Raw genomic sequence first — 24,150 nt, 5'->3', positions numbered from 1 at the left:
ACACACACACACACACACACACACACACACACACACACACACACACCAGAGAGAGAACACATGAACATGAGCACACACAAATAACTAAAACACAATGTTTTTTCAATATTTAATTTTTTATATTTAAATTTTACTAAAACACAAGGTGAGCTGATCACAGTGGGCCTGTTCTCCAGAAGTCAGTTAGCTGGAGCTGAGAAGTGGCTGTCCTTTCAGAAGCAATCTCCAGGCTGCCGTGCTGTGATCCCCAATGTCTCACTAATCACAGCCTTCTACAGTGTGTGCAGTGAGGCTCCCTGAGCCTTTGAGCCTGCAACTCCTAGCACAGAAAACACCTGACACACCATGAAGGAAAGGCGAGCAAGGGATAAAAATAGGAATAACCAGCTCTCAAAAAAGTGTGGGTGTGTTTGAGAGAAAAATGGATTAAAGAATCTCTGGGTTCAAATGTCTAAGTTTGACCCACAGGCTTCGCACTTAGTTGTGTTATACTTAAAATAAGTTGGTATAGAAGAACATATAATTACATGGAAATATATATTCAGAATACTGGTTATATAACAATATGTAACAAATATTTTGTATATAATAAGAGAAAGGACTAGAAAACTAAAATGTAATAGTCCTAGTGCTTATTTATGAATGGTAAAATTATAGAGTTATTTCTTTGTGCTTTTGTATCTTAAAATTTTATAAATGGACATGGTATTTCCTTTTTCCAAATAATTTTTTGTAGTTATTGAAACAAAATGTTGAAGGTTGGAGATACAGTTCAGTGGAAGAGCACTTGCCTCGTATGTTGGAGGCACTAGATTCAATCCCTAGCATTTCAACATACACATAAACACACCAAAAAACCAAAACCAAACCCAAATCAACAACAACAACAACAAAAAAAACCAATAGGGTCTGTTAAGTAACATAGGTCAACCTCAAACTCTTGGTCTTCTGCCTCAGCCTCTGAGAGGACTCCAGGTGTGCCCAGCATACCCAGTCCCCAGCCTCTGAGAGGACTCCAGGTGTGCCCAGCATACCCAGTCCCCAGCCTCTGAGAGGACTCCAGGTGTGCCCCAGCATACCCAGTATGCAAAACTGAAAACTCCATGGCAGGTGTGTTTATAATACTTCACCTGCTAATATGGAGCAGCCCAGCTCCAAAGTGAGGAACAGCCAAGAGCAGATGACTCTTCAGGAAAGTCTGGATTCGGTGCAGTCCGTGCAGCCTCACATTCTTCTTCCAGCTGCAGATTAGAAGTGAGTGTCAATATGCTCCCATATTTCCCTCATCCATGTCTCTACCCAAACCCAACTCTGTCATTACCTACCAGGTCAAAGCCTTTTGCAAGAGGCAATTCTTAAAGAATGGAATGCGCTGGAGCTCGTGCCAGATGGTGGAGTTGCGATGCCAGGCACCCAGTGTCATGGTTTCACTGCCCTCCACAGGATGCACATGCAGGATCCCAAAGGGAGAGAAGATGTAGTGTTCGGGATTCACCTGATTCGGTGGCACCACTACCAGGTTGTAAGGCCTGTTTTAAAATGAAAACCATCTCTGATTAGTGAGAACCGAAGAACTTGTGCACATATCCTGAGGAGACCCAAGAAGGATGGGGAAAGAAAAAGGAGATAGGAAGAGAGGGAGATAGAAAAAAAGTAGGAAAGGTGGGAAGACAGCAGAACAGTATTCAAACTAGAATGATTGAACAAATACTGAGAAATTTAAGCCAGAGATAGATGGTGAGAAAGAAAAAGGCATCTAGCCTGTTAGCCTGTTCCAAGTCCTTATCTTCAGATACAGAACATCTCATGAAATTTAGGACATCATCTGTGTAAGCTTCAGTGTTCTTCTGTGAGAAGCTAAGATGAATAATCCTGCCATTGTGATACTTCTTCATATTTTAAGATACATTGCCATTTTGACGATGTCGAAGTGTGTATGGTGGGGATGGGGTTTTATCGGAGCCTGTAAGGGTGTGAGGGAGGGAAAGATGGAAAGAGGAACTTAGGGCTAGGGTGCAGCTCAGTGGTAGAGCGCTCACCTAGCATTTGTGAGTTCCTGAGTTCCATTTAAGAACAGAAGAGAAAAGTGGGTCGAAAAAGGAGAAAGTGAATGAATGCACCTGGTATGGAATTGGGAGGGTCTCACCTTATTTACTTGTTTGTTAGTCTCGCTGGTTACAAAGGAGCCCAAGAGGTAAAAGAAGATTTTAGTTCAGTCTAAACACAGGACAATTTTGGAAAACCAATGTTTCCCTAATATTGAGATCTCGACATGTGATTCTTGCACTGTAGTTAGATAAGGTCAGCATTAAATGTGCTCCTGAGGCTATAAATACATGCTTTCTTTGTTTCAAAAAAGAAAGAAAGAAAGAAAGAAAGAAAGAAAGAAAGAAAGAAAGAAAGAAAGAAAGAAAGAAAGAAAGAGAAAGAACAAAAGTAAGAAAGGCACAGTTCAGACGCGAGGCTGGAGAGGGCAGAGGCAGCGGCTGGGAACTGTGAGGCCCTAGAGTGGGTGAGCTGGGGAAAGATAGGAGTGGGGTGGGGCTCTTACTTAAAGTACCGGTCAGGAGCCACATTGAGGTAGAGGAAGTGGATCTTCCTCTGGTACCAGTCTGTCTTCAGAAGGGATTTCACTTTACTTTTCAGTAAGGAAGTCTTAGAACTTTTCTTCTTGAAGGCCTTCTCCTCAGGAGATTCAGAGGCACGCTGAGACCTGAGTGACAAAATAAATCAGGGAAAAAAACAGAACAAAAAGGTCAGTGCCTAGAGGGGGGCTTTGCCACCACTGGCCCTGGAAATCAGGAGTTAGATCAAGTGCCCCGGGGGACACAGGTGGTACAGTCAGAGCCTGTCTAATCTACACACATACCAGGCAAATGCAGTCAGCCCATCACCCATTTGACAGCTGTCGACAACTATAGCCAGCATGAAAAACTTTTCCTGATAAATGATCTGACTAGACTGACTGTGATTACTGCAGTAGTGTTATGTAACATTGTATACAGTACTAGGAAGACATTATTTTTCTAGCTCATTCCCCTATAAGCCCTCTGTCCTACTTATCAGCAATAGGCTTTGATAGTGGACCAAATCATCTTAACTACTATATCTGTGATCAAAAGAAGATATCAAGTTCAAGACTTGCCTGGCTACAGCGAGTTCAAGACCAACAGAGGCAACTTAGTAAACCACTATCTCAAAATAAAAAGTACGAAGTACGAATACAACTAAACTTTTGGCTCAGTGGTATAGCAGTTGCCTAGCACGCATGAAGACCCAGGTTGATCCCTAAGTCCTAGCATGACAAAAATAAAAAATAAAAACATTATTTCCTTAGTAGTGAGGTTACATAATCACAAAATCAAAAGTACTGGCTCCTGAACAGATCCCTAGTGTCCAGTCTGAATTCAGGGCTCATTGGTTTTGATGTCATAGACAAACTACTGTCCCCAGCCCCTCCATCTAACTGGGTGGATGCTCAACCCTGCCTAGCTTCAGACTCATCACATTCTTCTTTGCCTGCATAATCTGAGCTTCTCCCTTGCTTTCCTTTGCCTTCTCTCATACTCTCTCCCCAGCCTGAAGGACAGTGTGCCCTTTATTTTCTGCAGGGTCACTTTCTCGTGTGTTTGCTAGATCCCTTACTCTGCTGTATTACATATCCTCTTCTTACCATAGCTTGTTGATCCCATTAGTCTACAAATACTGATGGAGCACCTACTTCCCAGCTATTGTGTCTTAAAGGCTGTGAGCATCCTTCTGCATTAACAAGAGATCCATCCAGATGCCAGAATTACTTCAAACTCTGGTCCTAGTGTCTTTCTCTCTTTCAAGCCAATCTGGTGAATAGTAAAATGGCATTTCTACTTGTCTCCCATTCATTCCCAAGTTCATTATAACCTGGCTTCCTTACCACAAAACCCTGGCTTGGTTTCACACCACCAACTGCTGCCTCACTAACACATTTTCACCTCCTAACCCACGTTACTAATCTAATCTCTACCCAAATCCTCTACTCCCGCTGTATCTCTGTATGTCTTTCCCAGCCCCATCCCACCAAGAGCACAGGGACAATAGCCAGCATCCTTTTGCTTTATACTCCTTACTACAATTTGTTAATCATATCTTACATGCCCTAACGTCTCTCTTATCAAACTGCAAGGCTCCAAAGGAAAGAACTGAGTCTGTCTGATTCATTTCTTCCATTCCCAACATCTAGATATATCCAAGTATCTAATAGTAATTAAATGAATCGGGGCCTTGGAAGACAGCTCTGGAGAACATTAGGTAGACCTCAGAGATTGACTGCCAGGTTCAGAGAGATATGAGAAGTTGATTCCTTCTTAATATATCAGCCCATGACCATTTCTGTTAAGGTCTCGCAAAAGAGAAAAGTTAGACTTGGGGCCTCTCTGAAAAAGCAAAGCTCTGTCAGGATGATTAAAGACAGAAAGTGCTGGCATTTGCCACCTTCCTTCACAGCTCCAGGAACCTGCCCTCTTGTCCACCATTAGGGATCAGAGACTTCATGAAGAGTCATAAATTGATCCAGTCATAAATTTAAAAGCAAAATCTGAGGAAGTCATGCTTGATTAAAGGCAAAACTAGCTTTTTTTTTCTTCCCCTAGACAATGATTGTATCATAGACAAGTTACAAAATATCAAGAAAATCAGACCAGAGCTAGTGAGAAGTTGCTGGACTAAAGTCAAAGAGATGACTCAGAGGCAGCGTTCTGTCTTTTCCTGAAATACTTCACATAGACCCGTGGGAGAAGACCAGGCAGACAAGCACTCCCTAGGAGTAACCAAGAACCCTATCCATACCAAGCACCCAGGACCACACAACATAAGCCCCAAAGTGTGGTTCAGTGGTTATAAATGACAGAGAAAATGAACCCCCAAGGAAGCTTCTGACTGGAAACTGCAAGGTTAAGCTTTGGCTTCCTAACCGCTGACTCTTGGTTTCAGCATTTCCCAAGGATTAGCATTGAGAGACACTGGCTTTGTTTTGCAAGTGAAAAGGGAGAAAGAAAGGTACAGCCTAGTCCAGAGCAGTTTAGAGTTGGGCTAATCCTGAAGAGCCATAAGGAATGGACTCAAAAAGCCAGTGTTCCCGCAGGCACCTAAAACTAACGTCTTTTTTTCCCCCTCTACTCAAAGCCCTGGACCAGGCCACTCACTTTCTCGCAGCAGGCTCCCCTTCTGCGAGGTGAGCATCGCTGCTTCCATACTGTACAGGAATGTCTGTCGCTAGTGCCAAGGGCAGGAGACTCAGGCTATTCAGCCACGGGGTCTCTTCTAGGGCCACCTCAACACCAACAATGCCCAGGCTGTGCTGTAGCTCAGGCAGTGTCAATGGTCGCAGCCACGTGGCTAGTTCCTGCTTTTGTTGTTTGCCCCACCGGGCCTTCACAAAAGGGCATGCTGGGCATGGAGGCCCTCGATGAGACCTCTTCATCCAGGGACGGCAGTCAACATGGGAAGAACTGTGTAATAAAGAGGTATCTGGGGGAAAGGCCTTATCTATGGCATCTAGCAGATCCAGGTGGAGTTGGGATTGGACCTTGGGTGCCCAGCAGTACAGTTGCTCCAGTAAAGGCAGCAACTCGAGCTGACCAGTTAGCATCTCACGATATGGAGGCAACAGGCCCAGTACTGCATGCAGATAACGCCAGGCTTCACAGCTGCAATCCTGCAGCACAGCTGACAGCAGAGACTGCAGCTCGGACAGCAGCAGCTTCAGCGATGTCTGCTGCTCTGATTCAACCACTTCCTTAAGGTGCTTCTGTTTCTTCCAACAGTCCCAGGAATGTCCTTGAATGCTGCAGCTACATTCAGTCAGCCTAGAATCAAGGACTTCAACTGAGGGCTTAGCGGGAGACGAAGGTACGTTCCTCTCTTCCAGAATAAAGCGGAGGCAGGTATTCAACTGTTGCCGAACTGATCTTGCCCACAGCTGAGGGTCTAAATGCCAGTTCCAGGCTTTTGGCTGCTGGGTCTCACCTGTGTGACCCAGCCCTGTTGGGGCAGGGTGGGGAGGGGTAGGTTCAGGCTCTGGGCTAGGACAGCAAGATGGATAGAGCTGCAGGGCACAGGAAGACCAGCAGAAGGCCTTTCCTGAGCCTGTGCTCACTGGCAAGGACGGGCACAGGTCCCAGGAGGACCCAGGAGAAGCGCCTCCCACAATTTTCGGAATTGTCCTGTCTCACCTGGTGTCCGGGATGCAGAAGGCATGGGAAGGGAAGGGGGAGAGGCCTGAGGATGAGGTTTCATTGCGGAGCTCTCGCTGTAGAGAACAAACTTAGGCCCAGTTCCAGCCACTTAACACGGAGACAGACACACGCTAGCAAAATCTTTGGAAAACTGTATTCACAGCAGGGAACCTTCAGAGTGGAGGCTGGCAATTGCCTTGAAAAGGAGACACAAACGAGTCGTCACTCAGAGGTGGCAAAACTCAAATCACCTAAAGTCTTCGCTACCAAGAAGATCCTAAGGACTCAAATCACCTAAAGTCTTCGCTACCAACCAAGAAGATCCTAAGGGGAAAGTCAGCTGCTGAGTGGGGTGGCAGGTGAGGACACCTAGAGGAAGGAAGGGGCAGAAGGGAGAGGCCCCGGGCTTGCCCGTAGGAGGAGCCTCCCGAGGAGCAGGGAGACCTGAGCAATCAGGGCAGCAGATGCAGATCCCGAGCTGAGGTCCACCGGCTCCCAGCAGTTAGAACCGTTACAGAATCCTGGAGGCCCAAGCCTTAGCCCGAAGCCAGGAGGGGCCAGCATGCAATGTGGGCGGGGCTTGGGGTCGGGCCCCGAGCCCCGGCCACACCTGCAGGTCGCGTGTAACCTGACCAAAAGAGAATCTGGGAGAAAGAATGAATGACAAGATTGATTTGGGGAACTAACAGCATCTAGGCTGTGTGGAGCAAGTGTAATACATATACCCGCTTATCTGTTCACTGATTTTCCTCTCCTCTCCCTGGTCAGCCTATCTGTTTGTGCACCTCACCTTCCGTAAAGAAGCATGCGGAAGACAAAAACCCTTTATCCCTCTCAAAAGCCACACATCTAGTTGGGGCTGAGAATCTATGAGTGGTTTAATTTAAAAAAAAAAAAAAAAAACAACAGAAGCCCTATCCTGTCTCTCTGTGATGGAGGTATGTATGACTCCAAGATTTCGCCCCAACCAGTGGAAATTTGGTCTGCCAGAACTGTGATGGAGAAGATGGTAAAAAAGAGTAGGCTTGGGAGCGGGTGGTGGAGGGCAGTTAGGCTTCTGATTTGGGATATTTCAAGCTTGAAATCTGAGATACTTATCAGATATCCATGGGCGGGAGGTGTATGTAGCTCAGTGGTCGAGCACTTGCCCTACGCGGTCAAAGCCCTGTGTTCGATCTCCAGAGTCTTGAAAGGGAAGCTGGCCTTGAACTCAAGATAGCTCTGCTTCAGCCTCCTAAGTGAAAGGATATGCTTATGTGCCACATCCAAGTAGAAGTTTAGTGTTTATTCTCACATTATATTCAAGCACAAGTATTCTTAGGGCCATGACTGGCGCGGTCTCTCTTCCTAAAGGCTATGGTAACAGTCTTCAGTGTCCAAGAGAGTTCACCTCTGCATCTGCCAAGGTCCACTCCAACTATGATGAAAAGGACGCCTCTTATGACCTGGCAGCTACATGTGTTCGTCATTTGCGCTTATTTACTCAAACCTGGGTAAAAGCAAAGCTTCCACATCTTACCTTTGTTTTCAGTGGCTATGGTGTTTTGAATAAGAATGCCCCCAACAGGTTCATATGTCTGGATGTTTGGAAAAGATTGGGTGACCTTGTTGGCTCATCTCATCAGTGTAAGTATATAAGAATGAATGCTTTGCCCACATGTTCTCAAGACTTCATTGCAAGTCTCTGATCAAATAGGCTTACAATGAATTCTTTAACTTCCCAGTAGAAGTCAACACTCTCCCACATCCCTTCCTCTTTACCCCGAATTATTTTTCTCCATGTTGATTGCTATCTCATCTACTCATTAACTTACCTGTTTATCCTGACTAAAAATATAAACTTCATAGTTGCAAAGATTCTAATTGTTCTTATTGCCCCCTAGCTTATCCCCAGTCCTTAGTGCTAAGCACCATGAGTAGATGTCACCCAGCAACAGTCAGCCACAGAATAAGAAGGAAATAAAGAATAGAGGCAGGTAAAAGCTAGAGCAAAAGGTTGATGGGCTAATTTAAATTAAGAAAAGCTGGGTAGGAACAAGCCAAGCAAGACTGGGCATTTCTAAGTAAGAATAAGTCTCTGTGTATTTTATTTGAGAACTGGGTACCAGGCCCCGAAAGAACAAAGAATTAAAAAAAAAAAAAAAAAACTACTACAGGCATAAACAACCAACCCTTCTTGTGAGAAATCTTCAAGTTGATGAAGGTCAGGAAGTTTAGGCCTTAAGCTAAGTTTTCCAGACAGGCAAAAATGAATGGGAGTTTTGTTCAGTAATTCCTGGTATGTTGTGTATTTAATTAAAGATGTCTTACATTTGCCTATGCTGTGAAATATTTCTTTAATGAAATATTATCTTTTGTGTTGCATTTGTTTAACTCTGTGAAATTGATCTAATAAAGAGCTGAGCAGCCAACAGCCAGGCAGGAGAGGCATAGGCAGGGCTGCCAGGCAAAGTGGAAAGAGAAAAAGAGGGAGGACCGAGAGGAGGAAGGGAGGAGGATGCCAGGGCCAGCCACCCACACAGCCAGACATGGAAAAAGAAGGAAAAAGATATACAGAAATAGAAAAAAGTAAAGGCCCAGAGGCAAAAGATAAATGGGATAATTTAAGAAATAAGGCTGGAAATAAGCCAAGCTAAGGCTGGGCAATCATAAGAAAGAATAAGTCTCCATGTGTTTATTTGGGAGCTGGGTGGTAGGCCCCCAAAGAACAAAGAGTAAAAAACAAACAACACTGCTGCGTCCTCAATATTGCCTATTTCACTATGTTTGTATTATCAGTTAATTCCCTTTTCTGCATAAGAGTATTTCAAACCCCTTATTCACACTCATCACCATTTTATTTTGTTTTATACTCAAATAATAACTTTATCACCTGGCTCCCCCCCCCCACACACACATATACAGGGTATTTTTGTTTGTTTGTTATAACAGTCCTGGTTATCCTGGAACTTACTCTATAGACTGGCCAGACCCTGAATTCACCTCCTGTTAAAAAAAAGAGGGTTCTCCAGAGGGGTGTGTGGGTGTGGGTATGTGTAAGAAAGAGGGGAGGGAGGGATGGAAAGATGGAATTTGGTTCATACATATGGACATTATAAGTTCAAAATCTGTAATGGCAGTCCAATATGAAGCAAACTTGGGCAGAGGTTAATGATGCACCTTGAGGTGCACGGGATGGCACATATGTCTACATGTTTACCTTCACACAAAATAAATATAAACGTAATTTAAAATTTTAAATCACTTCTTCAGGAGGCTGGAGAGAGGGCTCAGTGGTAAGAGCATTTGCTACTCTTTCAGAGGACCCAAGTTAGATTCCCAACATCCATATCGGGCAGCTTACCACTACCTGTAACTTCTAGCTCCAGGAGACTGGCTTCCAGGGACACCCATATATCTGTGCTTATATACACATACTCTCTCCCTCTCATAAAAATAGAAATGCAAAAAAAAAAAAAAACCCCAATCACTTCTTCAAGACCTTGGTCCCACAAACAAGTAAATTTGTCCTAGTGTTATTTTTCATGACAATATACACTCTTCTATACAAAACTTACCATGGTTGTGCTTATTTTTCCTATACTAACTTTTACACATTAACTTCCAAGAGAACAACTATTGCCCCCCCCACACTTTTTAAATCTTCAGCTAACTTACATCAGAGTCATATGTAAATACATAGTAGTGAGTGTGAAGACTAACCAAAAACGCAAAGACAGAGTTCATAATCAGAAAATGTATCCAAGAACCACAAACAACATGTCCTTTCTATGGCAAGCAAAAGACAAAACACCAAAAACATAACCAAAGAAAGAGACTTAAAGATGAGTCTAAAGAGGCCATGTGGGACCTGTTCAGACAAAGTCCTAGTTGTGATGCTGAGCTGATGATACAGAAGCCAAAGAGGATGCAGTTATCTGTATTACAGATGGCTGGCCGGGAAAATGAACTGGTATGTCGTTCTAAAGTCAAGTCCCTTTCCTTAGAAATCTTTTTTGAAAAAAAAATATTTATTTATTATGTATACAATATTTTGTCTGTGTGTATGCTTGCAGGCCAGAAGAGGGCACCAGACCCCATTACAGATGGTTGTGAGCCACCATGTGGTTGCTGGGAATTGAACTCAGGACCTTTGGAAGAGCAGGCAATGCTTTTAATCTCTGAGCCATCTCTCCAGCCCCCCTCCTTAGAAATCTTTAGCTGGGTAGATGATTGGTAATAGAGATTATAGTTCAAGCCTCCCTTGCAACTTCCAGGGAGGAAGGCATATCCTGCATCAGCAAACTGATCTATTCTGTTCCTTAAAAGGTTTATGCGATGAAAGCTTCACCTTAGGTCACAAGAATGAGGGTGATAGCTCATCAGAAAACTGTGAAGCAGCCTAGGTCTCAGACCACAGGCTTTGGATTAGGTTTTTTATTTAAAAGAAATAAAAAACATTGTAAGCTGCTGTTCCTGACTCTTTGCTATTATTAACTGAGCTAATCAAAGCTAATCCAACTAATCAAATCTGGACTCACAACAAAAGGCTGTTAAGAGGCAGCTTTGGTCATCTGTATCATGTACTGATGAAAGTTAAATTAAGCTGCTAATAAAAAGAATTCAAGTGTTTAAGAAATATTTACACGGGACTAGAGGGCCTACAAATTCAAAGAATAAAATGCTGTAGATGACTTTCAGGTGATGATTATCGTACAGTGTTAGAAGATACTGTCCATTAAGTTTTGGGTTAAAAAACAAAAAGCAAAACACTCCTAGCATTCCAGAAGCAAACACGGTGTTGTGTAGTCATTTCTTCCCAGACCAAATACTACATCTTGGAGGGAAGTTTCTTAAGAAAAAGGAAAGAGGTGAAGTAGTCTACCCTGCAGGGAAGCTCCTTCAAATCAGGAAGTAAACAACTCAAAAGCTTTAAAAGTTCCTGAATCTGACCAAAGGCACTAGACCCCTCCCTCTCCAAGCTTATGTACACAGCATGGACTGCTGAGAGACACTCTCAAACAAGCTGCCTGCCAAGTATGCAGGATGCCCCAGGTTCTAACTTTTGTGAGCTGTCAGCCATGCTGGGCTGGCTTCTGGTAATATGCTGTCCTGCTGCCATTTCTGGTCCTGTAAGTAACCCATTATGCACACTCCAGGGAGGAATAATCCCAATAAATCATTAACTCAACAAGTTGGACTAAGGAGGTATCCTTACTTTGGTCTGTGGTCAATTTTCTGTCTTGAGTGAGTTTACACCTTTGGGGTCCAAAACCAGCATAGGCAATATAGTGACAGCCTAACAACAGAAATACTTCAAACTCTAAATTATTGGCAAAAAACAATTGCAAATTCAATTCTCTATCATTCAATAAAACAAAATTTCTCTTGGTTTTTCTCTTAATAATAGCTTGAACAAGAAGGAAGCTTAAAGTTATGCACTAGTTACTTTGATGAGGATACAATGTAAGTTATAAAAACATGGACTCTGTCTTCATGAGGTACAAACTATTAAAAACTGTCACACACTCAATGCACAAAGAACTATGGGAGCTGAAATCTGGGAAGACTTTTTTAAGGAAATGGCAATTTGATTAGAAAGTTTAGTAGGTAAAATATTGACTTCTCTCCTGCATCATGAACCTGGAAGCAACAAGTACAAAGGCCCTTAGAACAGTACATGAAAGGACCATGGAAATGAAGGCCAGTGTGGTTGGAGTACAGAAAAAGTGAAGTATGGCTCAAGTCAAGTCAACAAATAGGGTTGATAGTACTTTAAAGTTAAGAAAAAGTTAGAGGTAGGACGGGATTATACAAGGCCCTCTAAATCATGGCTAGAACTCTAGATTTTGGGTAGAGCACTTGCATAGCATGTACAACGCCCTGGTTTTGATCCCCAGCACTGAAAAAGTTCTAGCTTCTATCACAAGAATGGTTTTAAGCATGTTTGTTTCCTGGTTAATGATAGGTTAGAAGGGTTGCAAAAGTAGCCACAGGGAAAAGCAGCATTGTAACTCTAATACTGGAAGATCACAGTGAAGATGGGGAAAAACAGAATCCAGGAATATTTAGAAATATCAAGTGAGATTTGGCAACTGAGTGGAAGATGAGAAAGAAGGATGTGCTAGGTTTCTAGCTTCTACAACTAGGTGAATACCAGGAATAAGAGGAAAGTTTATAAGAAAACAATTAGGTTTGACTTGTTCTTGCAATACATAAGTGAAGATACCAAGTAGCTTGAAGACCTGGGATTCATCAGTACCTAAAACCCAAAGTGGGGGAATGAAACCATTGAGAAAAATTTGAGAGAAAGAGTGACCTAGAGAAGACTATGAAGAAGGTGAGCACACTATGAAGGTTAAGACACCATGGTTAAAGGGGTAGAAGGAACACATAAGAGTGGAATTAAGGCACTGATGGAACATCAACAAAAAAACAAAGTATAAAATAACAACAAATGCCACTGAGAGATAAAATAAGTAGGGGACCAGAAAATAACCAATGGATTTAGAGATACAAGGTTATCACCCAAGTTATCTTGGTAAGTACTCTTTCAATGGAGTAAGGGCTACAGAACTCACAATGCGCTAGCCTGAGGAATGGGAGTGGAGAATGATTTGCAAGGCGGACACAACTGTGTCTGATATAGCTGTCAAGTGGTAAAAATAGGATGGTAACCCAATGGGAAGTAGATATAAGGGTTTGTTTAAACAGTGGAGTCTTTACCATATTTAGAAACAGACAAGAATAAACAAGAGGAAGTTGGAAGCATTCAAGAAGGAAATAACTAAGACTCAAAGTCCAAGAATGGTCACTGGCATTACATAAGAGGGCTTCTCCCTACATAGAAGGGAATGATGCAAATGGGCTAGTCAGCAGTAGGATAGTAGAGATTACCTATAGATAGCTTTGCTTTCCTCATGGAGAAATAATATGGCCTAGAAAAAGAAAACAGGGTTATGAAGGTTACAGATATTGACTTAAAATAGTTACTTTGGGGAACAGCAAAGAACTGAAAATCACTGAGTGTGGTGGTGTGTGCCTTTAATCCCAGCACTTGAGAGGCAGAGAGAGGAGGAGCTCTGAAGTCCCAAGCCAGCCAGGGCTAAAGAATGAAACCCTGCTCAAACAACTATAACACACACACACACACACACACACACACACACACACACACACCCATCAATGAGATTGTGAGGGCTGAGATTCCATTTGAACTTAACCATGAATTCAAAGTGGCATAAATCTGTTCTGTGGTGATCTCCTTGAGTAGCATTTAGCTGTTCAAAAGCAGAAACAAATGTTTCATAAGGAGGCAGTGCACATATCACTGGGGTTTAAGCTGGCTACAGATTTAAAAGCAAATGCTAGTGAGAAAAAAAAGAAACAGTATGAAAGCTACATTAAAATCAAAGGACAGTAGGGACAATGACTTACTAAACCAAGTGGAAAGAATATGATCAGTGAATAAAATTCAAGAAATAGTGCTCCGTTGTTTGATTTATTAATAGTATTCTCAAGATTGAGTGGTTTAGAATGATGGCAATATCTAAGACACAACTAAATGAAGAGCTAAGACAGAACTGGTGAATGGACTGTTTGTATAAACATTAAATCATTACCTGGGGGAAGAGCTAGTTAGCGGGAAGACAGTTAGTGAGAACAGTAAAGCAGCAAGAGGACTGCGTGGGTGAACAATCTTAAAGCCAGAGGACTGGGCCAAGGAACACACGGGGAAGCTCGAAAGTCACGACAGGACTACGACCTCTGTCTCCAATGTGTGTGATGTGGTCAGGCGATATCAAAAGAACTCTTGGGCTGGAGACTTAGGTCAATGGTAGAGCACTTTCTTAGCATGTAGGAAACCCTGACCTCCCATAATACCCTGCCAAGATCCCCCACAAAAACAACAACAAAACTATTCTTGTATACCGTGCCCAATAGTACTGCCTTGTTGTTCTCACTATACCAATGGCCATCACTTTATGACAAGACCTGAAAGGACCAACTATAAGAAGTGGAACCGTAGGAGTGGGTTTTCTCCTAAGTGTCAAAGGGAAGAAACTGGAGAATGAAGACAGAAAAGGAGCAACAGCAGATGGAGGCACATTTGTCGCTGCACTGAAGGCAGAATATGCAAATATAATACTGAACGAGCTCTGTAGGTTGAGTGTGGGGAAAACACGTGTGATCCCAACACTTGGGAAGTAAAGGCCAGAAGGATTTGAAAATTCAAGGTGTGAGACTGCATAGTGAGACCATCTTAAAAAACAAAACAAAACAAAACAAAAAAAAAAAAAAAACAAAGTTCAGGTAGTTCGGAGAGTGAGTGGGTTTCCTGGTCTTTTCCTAGCAATCACTAACCACGTGATATGGGAAGAAAGGACCCAAAGACAACTCACAGGACGTGTTTATTGAAAGGATACATACAATGCTGATGTAGAAGAGCTCTCCCAACAGCAATACAATATCCTGGGTTTCTACATTCCTGTCTTTGGGAATTAAGACGTTCACAAGTTGCTTTATTTACATTTATACTGTCAAGGAGTGAATTTTATCCGGTAGACATGAGGTCATTCTACAGGGAAGTGCCTCATCAGCAATTTTTATCTTCCTAAAGAATTATCTAGCAACCAGTTGTAGCCCATGTCTGTAATCCCAGTACCTGGGAGGCTGAGACAGGAGGACCACAAGTTTAAGGCCAATGGACCCCATGGCAAAATCACCTAAAATGAAAAACAAAAACAAAAACACAGAGACACACTAGAATCTGTTTTCAAAGAACTGTGTATAAGACAGACTCTCATACATTCTGGGTTCTTCTTTACCTGTTAGATGGAAATAATACATCCTAGGTTTGCAATAAAATGAATAAATAAGATAAATTTATACAACATACTCAACAGACATGATTTTGAGAAGCAGCCCATTGTAGTTACTGTCTCAGCTGCAATTTATCGATAGGGGCTTGATACACAGCAGACTGCCTTCAAACTCATTTCTCAATCTGTTAAGCAGTGGGCTTATAGGCATGCATAATAAGGCCTGGAGAAAGAGCTGCATTTTAACATAAAGTTGACTAAATATTTCAATTTTTTTGGCTGGCCAGCAATAGGGAGGTTAAGGCAGGAAAATCAGGAGTTCAAGGTCATCTTTAGTTATTGTACTTTCCAGGTCAGTTTTGAGACCCTATCTCAAAAATAAAAAGCATATTTCTGACCTCTAGGTGGGGGAAAATTTACTTTGTGAATGGTTGATTTTGGCTGGGAATTTAAGTTTGAATCCCTCTGTGAAACGTGAAAGCTGGCCACCTGTTGCCATACTTGAAGGGATGGGATGGGATTAAGGAAAGCAGCGAAGAGGAAATGGATAGTTTAAGCTGTTAGAGTTTCTACTGACATGCACAGCCCTTGAGTGTAAGCCCCAGTAAAACAAAAACACAGACCCCATACTGTTGCTTGCCCTGCATCCTCTCATTATCCTGAAGCCCACATGGTGGTATTTGCCACATCCTACTTTCTTCCCTATCCCCATACCAGGGATGATGTCATGGAAAAGGCAGGGCCAGGAAAGGAGGTGTCCTCCTGTATACAGATGTGAACCCCACGATGCCTCAAAGGGAGGGGGCAGTAATGAAACTAGAAAAGCTGTCATCAGTTACAATGAGAAGTATGTAAGGTGGAAAGTAGAGAGCTGGAATTGGGAGATTCTGGGCAAGCAGTGAAACACTAAGGATGCATTAGGGGTCGCACAGATTTTATCTAACCACCCCCTCTACCAGCACCTACCTCTCCCTTAGGTTTCTATTCTTGAAATCTGACTAGTGCAGTCCTCTTCACTTGCCCTAAAGATGAGAAGAAAGCCCCCCCTTTTTTTGTTTAAAGTATTTATTACTGATTTCACAAAGATAGGAAATACTAAGATGGTACACTGGGGAAATGACTGAAATTCTGGACAATTTCCTTAAATCTTAAAGGCTTGTCTCTGCTCTGCTTTCACTGATCTCCTAAGAATTGGTGGCTAACGCCTATTGCAGTACTGTTTTCTTCCTCCTTTTGTTGTTTTATATTGCCCCTTCTTCCCCTAGATCTAGTACAATTTTTTTTTGTATGACAGTTCAGATAAAACTAGTTATTAGACAATATATATTCAGGCCGTTAAGTTAGACTCAAGCACAGCCACTGAAAACTCTCCTTTTGGAACCAATTTCCTGTTGCAATGACCAACCTTAAAAGTACCTACGCTTCTCCTGGGAATTTGGGAATGCTTAGTTTGTCCTTCTACCTAACTAAGGCAATTTCTCAACTGCCAGGGCTGAGTGCGGTAGATAGATACTAAATGACAGAATACAGGTCAATACCAATAAATGGACAAAAAAGTTCCTGCCCAGAAAATAAACCAGAGTAAAAACTCGGTTTATTGGCTCCAAAAAAAGGAGCAATAATGTTCAGCTTTCAGGCTCAATCTCTGTACAAATTTCGTCAAGACCAAGGTTCACAGAGGCGCCCATCCAAGCACCTTCTTTCCTGGGCCAGGGGATGGCTAGCTGCCTGCTGCCGAGTCTCTGGGCTGCTCTGCAGGACCTGACACGGCCGAGGCAGCCTCGTAGTCCGCGATGCGGCGCTGGACAAGGGCGGGCATAAGTTGCACATAAGCGGCCATAAGGCGGTGGTTGGAATGGATGAGCTTCCCGGCACAGCTGTGCAGACAGGCCTCCTGGAAGGAAGACGGATGTAAGCAGAGACCAAAACGGGTCGTATCAAGCCTGCCTCCTTCCCTCCAGGTCCCCCCAGCCTACGGGTGAGGTCGTGGAAGAGCGAGGTTCAAACGGAGAGGAAGGGGGTGTGTGTCACGTCAATTATTGTCAACTCTAGGGGCCCGTCAGTCCCCACCTCCTCAGCGTCCAGAGCTCGGTGGTGCAGGCTGGGCACACAGCGCTGGAAGCACAGTTCGGTCATCCGATTGTAGACCAACAGGAAGTCTCGCAACTGAGAGAAAAGCGGATGAAGACTTCACCACTCCTGAGCTTTCCAGGGTGCGCAAGGAAGCCTGTACCCCAGGAAACAAACCGCATGCCTACCCCCAAGAATAACTTAGCTCTTACTCACGTTTCTTAGCTGCTGCTGCTGCTCCATCACGCTCAGGGCGCGTAGCCCACGTTACTTCCGCCCTGGGGGCGCGGAGCCGCCCCGGAAGTAAATTCTCGCTAGTAGCCAGGAGTTGGGAGGTGTGGCCCCAGTATCGCCCTGCCCATGAATACTAACGTCACCTCCGCCCTTTTTCTCTGCGACGTGGCCGGCTTCTTCTGCCCAGAGACCACGTCACTTCCGCCGAATCTCTGACCTGCTGCTAAGATCGCGACGAGAACTGGAACCAGAGGTCCCCGCGCGCGGTCCGGGCCTCGCGCCCTGAGGGGAAGAGTGGCCCGGCCCAGGTGAGAAGGACATACTTGTACGAAGGGAAGTTGAACGCACGAAGCTGTGCTGAGGGCAAAATGTCCTGAGCCCTTGGCAAAGATGAGGACACACCTGATGCCCAGGTGTGTGTGTGGGGGGGGGGTGGCGGGGACCTCTCACATCTGGAAGGCATAAACTGAATTTGGAAGGGAATGCCTGTGTCCTGGGAAAGAGAGGCTTTTACCTGACACCAGGAACACACCAACTGCTTCAACTAAGGCCTGGTGGGGAGGGCCTGAGGGAGGCAGGTGCAGGAGGTGGAGAAAGGAGACCGTCTGAAGGAAGAGAGGAAGGAACACCAAAGGATGGGAAAGCCCAGGGATCTCAGAGCGTGCTTGAGTGACAAGTGAGCTTCTGAGCCTAGGAAAGGGTTTTGCCTCCTGATAATCATGCCTATGCATGGTTAAGTTCCCAGAGAGCACAGACGTTCTCTCTGGTCCTCCCTGCTGCAATACCATTGCCTCGGTATCTCACACGTAGTGGGCACTTGCTAAATGTTTGTTGAGTGACTGGATGCATGCGTGGTTACCAAAGGTGAGGTTGTGGGTTGTGAGAAGACACCCGAACTCTGAGGCTTTGGTATGCATACATCTCTAGAAATAATGTACTTGGAAGAAAAGAAATACACACACTCAAGGAAAGAAGTGGTGGCTGATGCCCAGGGACACTCAAGCCATAGGACAATCTCTGACACCTCTGAGAACACAAGAAAAGCCTCCTTGTTCTGGAGTGTTGGCCATTTTCCAAGATTGTCTGTGTTGGGCTTTACAGCGTGCTGGGGTGGAGACCTTGACTCCAGTCCCTTCCCTAGCCATGACGGACGGGATCCTAGGGAAGGCTGCCACAATGGAGATCCCCATCCATGGAAATGGTGAAGCTGGGCAGCTTCCTGAAGACGATGGGCTGGAGCAGGTGCTTCTGTTTGAGTCTTCTACTTGTTTCAATTCAGCAAACTCCTAAATGTTTCTCTTTCCCCATCCCAGTAGCCTTCATTTAGTTAACCCACTTTATACTTTACAAATCTTCATTATGATTCTATACAGACTTTATAACTGTGTGCTGTCTCCAGCCCCAAAATGTTTCAGCCATTCCCACCTTCTCTGACCCATAGGACCTCCAACAGGTGATGGTGTCTGGACCCAACCTCAATGAAACTAGCATTGTGTCTGGTGGCTATGGGGGCTCTGGTGATGGACTCATCCCCACAGGTATGAATGATAAGAGACAGGAAGCTTGAGTGGGAGGGAGACTAGGACAGTTTGGAGGCACATAGGACACACAGGAAAGCTTGAATCATGTATTGGAGAATTGACAATCCCAGACCAGCTCTTAAAGTTGGTCATGTGCTTCCCACTTCCCACTTAGTCTCATTTGTCTTCCCTTCTCTGGTGCCACCACCTGAGCCGAGTTAAGCCCTTAGGTCACAGGAGCTCTGGAGCTCAAGGCCAATTTGTAAGCTGCTCTGAGTTTTCTTTTAGACTTCTACTGGCTAGACTTCTACTTGGAAATACAAACCAAGTTCCCTGGTTTCGGTTCCACTCATTGTATTTGCTTCTGTCTCCTCTTCCCTGTCTACCAGCAACACTCCTACCCTATCCCAAGAATGCCAGCTATACACATTGAGTTGAGCTGGTTGTCGGGGCATGAGTCCTTCTTCCCCCTGTGAGCAGAAGCGTGCAGGTGTTTAGTCTTTCCTCCTTCAGAGAGGTCACTTGATGTGCTGGGAGGAAAGGAAGTGAGATTACAGAAGTATCTGGTTGAGAAGCTGTTGTCAGAGAACTTGGTTCTTTAGGGTCTGGCCGCCATCCGTCTCACAGCACCTCACCCTCTGGCCCTGGCGATGAGGTGGCCCGGGGCATCGCTGGAGAGAAGTTTGACATCGTCAAGAAATGGGGCATCAACACATATAAGGTAAGATTCAGGTGCCTCTTTCCAGAAACTCCCCATGGGTACCTTTTCCTTGTCCCCAGATCTTACTACAGATTTTTGCTATGACTAAGAGAATGGGGGTGCTGGAGTAGTTATTTGTTGGTGTTGGGGTGTTTAGATTTCTGACCTCCCACCCACTTCCCAATCAGTGCACAAAGCAGCTGTTATCAGAGAGATTTGGCCGAGGCTCCCGGACTGTGGACCTGGAGCTGGAGCTGCAGATTGAGCTGCTGCGTGAGACGAAGCGCAAGTATGAAAGTGTCCTGCAGCTGGGCCGGGCGCTGACAGCCCACCTCTACAGCCTGTTGCAGACCCAGCATGCACTAGGTGATGCCTTTGCTGACCTCAGCCAGAAGTCCCCAGAGCTTCAGGTGCCTCAGCCAAAACAAAGAGGGTGGGGGTCCTGGGCCCTGGCCCTTCCAGGCAGGCATTCCTCAGCCTCCCTCCCTCCCTCCCTCCTGCAGCCCCCAGGGAGAATCCCTCTGGGGTGTGCCCAGTCCTGCCCCCAGCATCACTCACATATGGAGGCAGCCTAAGGGTTTGTACAGAGGTCCAAAAGTTGGAGGGGCTGTGGGAGAGGGCGCACTGGTGCCTCACAAGTAACCCTTCTCCATATCATCAAGAATACCTTTGGTGCTTGGCCTAATCGGAGTCCCTCCCCTGCCTGCTGCACTAGCTTTTCCTGTTCCTGTCTTGTAAACTTACCTAAGACCTCTGCCTCTACATTCCTACCCCAGGCATCCCCAGGGTGACCCTACTAACTTTGTGGCTAAGAGAGCCTTGCTAGAGGCAGTCTGGTTGTTTTAGTTTTGATGGCTGTTTCTTCTTTGGGACGGAGGGAAATGAAGGGCTCTACGGCTCGGATCAGGTAAGGGCTGTTACTCAAGGCCTGTGCCTCCCTTCCGCCCTTAGGAGGAATTTGGCTATAATGCAGAGACGCAAAAGCTGCTGTGCAAGAATGGGGAGACGCTGCTAGGGGCTGTGAACTTCTTTGTCTCTAGCATCAACACACTGGTCACCAAGACCATGGAAGACACACTCATGACTGTCAAACAGTATGAGGCTGCCAGGTGTGGGCTCTAACAGGGCGCAAGGTTTGGGAAGTTGGCTGGCATGGGTGAGAATCTGAACATCTAGGGGCATACAAATTCAGGAAGGAAAGGAGTTACGTGTGTGGGTGAAGAGGTGGAGACCGGCCTTTATCACCCCCTCCCCAGGCTGGAATATGATGCCTACCGGACAGACTTAGAGGAGCTCAGCCTAGGCCCCCGAGATGCAGGGACACGTGGTCGACTTGAGAGTGCCCAGGCCACTTTCCAGACCCATCGGGACAAATATGAGAAGCTGCGGGGAGATGTGGCCATCAAGCTCAAGTTCCTGGAAGAAAACAAGGTGCTGCCCTACTCCCTTGGTCCTAAATCACCTTCCCATCTGACAGTAGTACCCTTCCCTTTGGACCCCCCTGATTGTTGAGTGGGGAGACGCTGCTGGCTAGGGAGTGGGTTCCCCTGCCCCTTGATACCTGAGCCCTTTCGGGTCACCTTCCTGATCTCTGGCCTTTTTTGTTGTTGTTTTGAGGATCTGGCTACTAGTCCTAGGAACACACCTGAAAAAAATTGCCCCCTCAGCTGGGGTGCCAGAACCCTAGACCCAACAAATTGAGACAGGTTTCTTTCTTTGTATTGCCCCTTCTATTTTGACTTCTTGGAAAGTCCCCACCCCCAAAGCACTGTCAGAGCAGAGTCCATATGCCCTGGTCAGTGCCTGGGCTTAGGCGCAGCCCCTCAAGAAGGGTGCCTGAGTCCAGCCTTAGCTGACCCTGCTGGGCCCCCAGATCAAGGTGATGCACAAACAGCTGCTGCTCTTCCACAATGCGGTGTCCGCCTACTTTGCTGGGAACCAGAAACAACTGGAGCAGACCCTGCAGCAGTTCAACATCAAGCTGCGGCCTCCAGGAGCTGAGAAGCCTTCCTGGCTAGAGGAGCAGTGAGCGACTCCCAGCCCAACTTGGCTAACAAGAAGGACACTGGACGGGGCAGCCCCAGGGTGCAGGAGATTGGACACAGGATGTCCTTTGTCACTTACTTTCTGGCTTGGGCTCCCCTTTCCTGGATGGGGTCTGACACCAGTTTTGCCCATCCTGCTGTGGTCTGAAGAGGGCCTGTAGGCCCAGAAGCTGCTGCCCTGTCCTTTATCTTCCCAGCCACTGGGCTTCATTCCCAGATTTTTCCTTTCACTCCACAGCCAAAGGCTATGACAAAACACTCCCAGGTCAATGGCATCACTCCTCCGGCCTATCCCCAGCTCTTGGGATGTGGCCCCCCCCCCACCAAAGACAGGACCTCAAAAGGCTCTGTCAGCCAATGGCAGCTCTTGTTGGGCTCCCCTGGGCCAATAGTGTTGCCTCCAGTACCCTTTGTCCCTCCTCAGTATGTGTCCATTGCAGAGAAGGAACTGGGACCAAAGGGGTGGGGAAAATGGGGAGCCCCATTAATGGCCCTGCATCTGAATGGGCCCTCCCCTCATCTGCCCACCCAGTTGAATTGTGCTTAGAGCCCAGGAAGTCTGGGTTCTAGCACTAGGAATAAACCTTTCATAAAAGCAGGCCCAGTGAGGTCAATTTGTGGGGGACTAGCAAGAGGGTGGATTGGTAAGAAATGCCCAGTAATCATGCATTCAATTCTTAGGATTTCAGAAGAGCTGTGGCCAAGTTTCAGAAGCTGCTGAAGGCCTGATCCCCTTCAGTCCTAGTTAGAGCCAAAGCTTTTTTTCCTCTTCCCCCTTAGCCACCAAGACAGCTATGGGTTTGAAGAGCGTAGGGTCCAGAGGGTTGGGCTGGCTAACCATCATGCGTTAAATCATACAGCTGATGTTTACTGAGTGCTTTTATTTGCCAGGCACTGTGATAGACCCTGGGGAAACATCAGTGAATAAAACCCGGTCCCTGCTCACAGTGCTTAAGGCCAAGTGGGGGATAGAGACAAGTAACCAGGCAACTACAATACAATGAGAAGTGCTAGGATACGGGATGCAGTGGGAGCACCTGATAAGGGGCATCTAGCTTAGACTGGGATAGGGATGGTGATGCCAGTTTAAAAACAGTTCTGAAAAGAAGCTAATAGACCAGGCAGAAGGGCCAATGTACTTGAAGTCTGGAATGAAAAATTAAGTGGGTGTGACAAGAGGTAGGACTTCTGATCTTTGGGGAAAGGGAACTAAGAAACCTCAGTCAGATTTGACAGCCTAGAAAAATCCTAGGGTTGAGAAAATAGACTTTCTGGGTTACTGGGTAGCCTAGTGGCCCTAGCTCGACTCTATTTAGCATGAACCCTGCCTGAGCACCATTACAAGCAGTGAGCAGCTGCTTGCAGATGTAAAGGCAGTTTCATCATTCCTGCTGCACCTGCACCCCTCCCGTTGAAGTCAAACCTGAACTTTATGTGGAAAGTCACAAGAACACTGCAGCAACACTTTAGTCAGGGCTCAGGTGCCACCCATTGTCAGCCCCAAAGGCAACTGCAGACTTTCAGCGCTCCCTCACCTTTGGAGGGTGGAGAAAGGAGCCAGCCCATGGGTCAGCAGGTTCTCCTAGAACAGGGCCCACTCCAGTCTGGAAGAGTCACTGGGACTGCAACCCCGAGTCAGGCTTCCTGGGTTTTGGTTAGACTGTAGTAGTCGGCTGTCTGCCTTGATTATTGAGGTGCTGGTCCTCATATTAGCCCCTACTTCGTGGGCCAATGGGGATTTTTCGTTGTAAGGGCACTGTGTCTCCAGATAAAGACAGAACCTGAAAACAGAGCCCAAAACTGGTTCCACCATTTTCTAGCTGATTAGGATTAACGCCTGGGGAACGAACGCTCCTCTCCTTCCGTTGTAAAGCAGCTAATAAAAGCAGCTACCTATTACGGTTATGCGTATTAAATGAGATAATGTATGTAAAGTGATTAGCTCTGTCTGGCACGTAATAAACACTCAGTCCCTGTTAATGTACAGTTTTTATTGTAGTCTACCAAGGCCGGTTTTTCATAATGCAATGATTCTGAGAATTGCTCTGGGTCTTTGGTGTGAGGAAAGAGTCGCTGAATGGTCTAAACCAAATTTCCTCACGAGGGGGCTCCTTAGGCTCCTAGAACCGAATGAAAGCTCCCAGTTAGCCCTCAAACCCCTCTCCCAGAGTTCTGGACCGAGGTACAGGTGGTCCCCCTCCCTCTTACCCAGCGGAAACCAAACTAGCAGATGTCACAGGAGCCCCCAGGAAAGCCAGAGAAGGTGCTATCAAAAGCAGCTGGGACGGGGTCTCGGAGTACTGAATTCAGCTGGTTCTAGCTGCTTTTTCTTGACGGCACCAAGTGCCACTCCCTGAACCCATCTGCTTGCCCTGAGGCCTCGGAAGCCGGAGGCAGCGGGCGAGGATCCGGGATAGATCCGGGATGGCTTCCCAGCTTCTAGTGGCACCGCGGAGGTAGCGCGGTGAGCCGCAGGGCGGAGGGGATGATGGGCGTGGTCTGTGAGACGGGGGCGTGGCTGGGGCGGGCCTTCAGCTCCCGAGTCGCCCCCTCCCGCGGCCGGTCCGC

The 24,150-nt window shown here is 45.9% G+C and overlaps 3 protein-coding genes across 5 annotated transcripts in view; 1 reads left to right on the top strand and 2 right to left on the bottom strand.

Annotated features, from left to right (window-relative positions):
- Nucleotides 1-5,941, bottom strand: part of Dnhd1 (dynein heavy chain domain 1) — a gene marked incomplete at its 5' end in the record, with an annotated part of 69,555 nt that extends 63,614 nt beyond the window's left edge. Inside the window, 4 exons of the mRNA XM_026777573.1 lie at nucleotides 1,131-1,241; nucleotides 1,326-1,529; nucleotides 2,552-2,713; nucleotides 5,181-5,941. Of these exons, the coding sequence (XP_026633374.1) occupies nucleotides 1,131-1,241; nucleotides 1,326-1,529; nucleotides 2,552-2,713; nucleotides 5,181-5,941 (1,238 nt within the window). The remainder of the gene's footprint in view (nucleotides 1-1,130; nucleotides 1,242-1,325; nucleotides 1,530-2,551; nucleotides 2,714-5,180) is intronic.
- Nucleotides 5,942-14,586: 8,645 nt separating this feature from the next.
- Timm10b (translocase of inner mitochondrial membrane 10B) lies at nucleotides 14,587-17,360 on the bottom strand. The gene is made up of 3 exons (XM_005370225.2): nucleotides 17,300-17,360; nucleotides 17,084-17,179; nucleotides 14,587-16,907 (listed from the first exon to the last, which is right to left on the bottom strand). Exons 1-3 carry the CDS (start codon nucleotides 17,324-17,326, stop codon nucleotides 16,734-16,736), a joined length of 297 nt encoding a protein of 98 aa, XP_005370282.1. The 5' UTR covers nucleotides 17,327-17,360; the 3' UTR covers nucleotides 14,587-16,733.
- A 168-nt stretch (nucleotides 17,361-17,528) lies between these two features.
- On the top strand, nucleotides 17,529-22,180 carry Arfip2 (ADP ribosylation factor interacting protein 2). Of its 3 annotated transcripts, none has more exons than XM_005370223.2 (8): nucleotides 17,529-17,625; nucleotides 18,419-18,559; nucleotides 18,759-18,855; nucleotides 19,440-19,558; nucleotides 19,726-19,947; nucleotides 20,489-20,646; nucleotides 20,794-20,968; nucleotides 21,411-22,180. In XM_005370223.2, the coding sequence occupies exons 2-8, from the start codon at nucleotides 18,461-18,463 to the stop codon at nucleotides 21,564-21,566; spliced, it is 1,026 nt and encodes a 341-aa protein (XP_005370280.1). In that variant the 5' UTR covers nucleotides 17,529-17,625; nucleotides 18,419-18,460; the 3' UTR covers nucleotides 21,567-22,180. The 3 variants fall into 3 exon arrangements, with proteins under 3 accessions (XP_005370280.1, XP_013210293.1, XP_013210294.1); XM_013354839.2 differs by lacking the exon at nucleotides 17,529-17,625 and adding an exon at nucleotides 17,640-17,730; XM_013354840.1 differs by lacking the exons at nucleotides 17,529-17,625; nucleotides 18,419-18,559; nucleotides 19,440-19,558 and having other exon boundaries at nucleotides 18,796-18,855.
- The last annotated feature ends 1,970 nt before the right edge of the window (nucleotides 22,181-24,150 follow it).

The sequence above is a fragment of the Microtus ochrogaster genome, unplaced genomic scaffold, assembly GCF_000317375.1.
Source record: "Microtus ochrogaster isolate Prairie Vole_2 unplaced genomic scaffold, MicOch1.0 UNK73, whole genome shotgun sequence".
Classification (NCBI taxonomy): domain Eukaryota; kingdom Metazoa; phylum Chordata; class Mammalia; order Rodentia; family Cricetidae; genus Microtus; species Microtus ochrogaster.
The sequence above is the reverse complement of the archived record's forward strand: the minus strand, read 5'-3'. Positions and strand labels throughout refer to the sequence as shown.

What these genes read in the sequence shown, in the direction of transcription:
- Timm10b (XM_005370225.2), bottom strand. Translation starts at nt 17,326, where the DNA reads ATGGAGCAGCAGCAGCAGCTAAGAAAC. An exon ending in AGCAGCAGCAGCTAAGAAAC is followed by an intron (nt 17,180 to 17,299) that starts GTGAGTAAGAGC and finishes CTTTTCTCTCAG; the next exon opens with TTGCGAGACTTCCTGTTGGT. An exon ending in GAGCTCTGGACGCTGAGGAG is followed by an intron (nt 16,908 to 17,083) that starts GTGGGGACTGAC and finishes TCTTCCTTCCAG; the next exon opens with GAGGCCTGTCTGCACAGCTG.
- Arfip2 (XM_005370223.2), top strand. Translation starts at nt 18,461, where the DNA reads ATGACGGACGGGATCCTAGGGAAGGCTGCCACAATGGAGATCCCCATC. An exon ending in TGATGGACTCATCCCCACAG is followed by an intron (nt 18,856 to 19,439) that starts GTATGAATGATA and finishes TTGGTTCTTTAG; the next exon opens with GGTCTGGCCGCCATCCGTCT. An exon ending in AGAAGTCCCCAGAGCTTCAG is followed by an intron (nt 19,948 to 20,488) that starts GTGCCTCAGCCA and finishes TTCCGCCCTTAG; the next exon opens with GAGGAATTTGGCTATAATGC.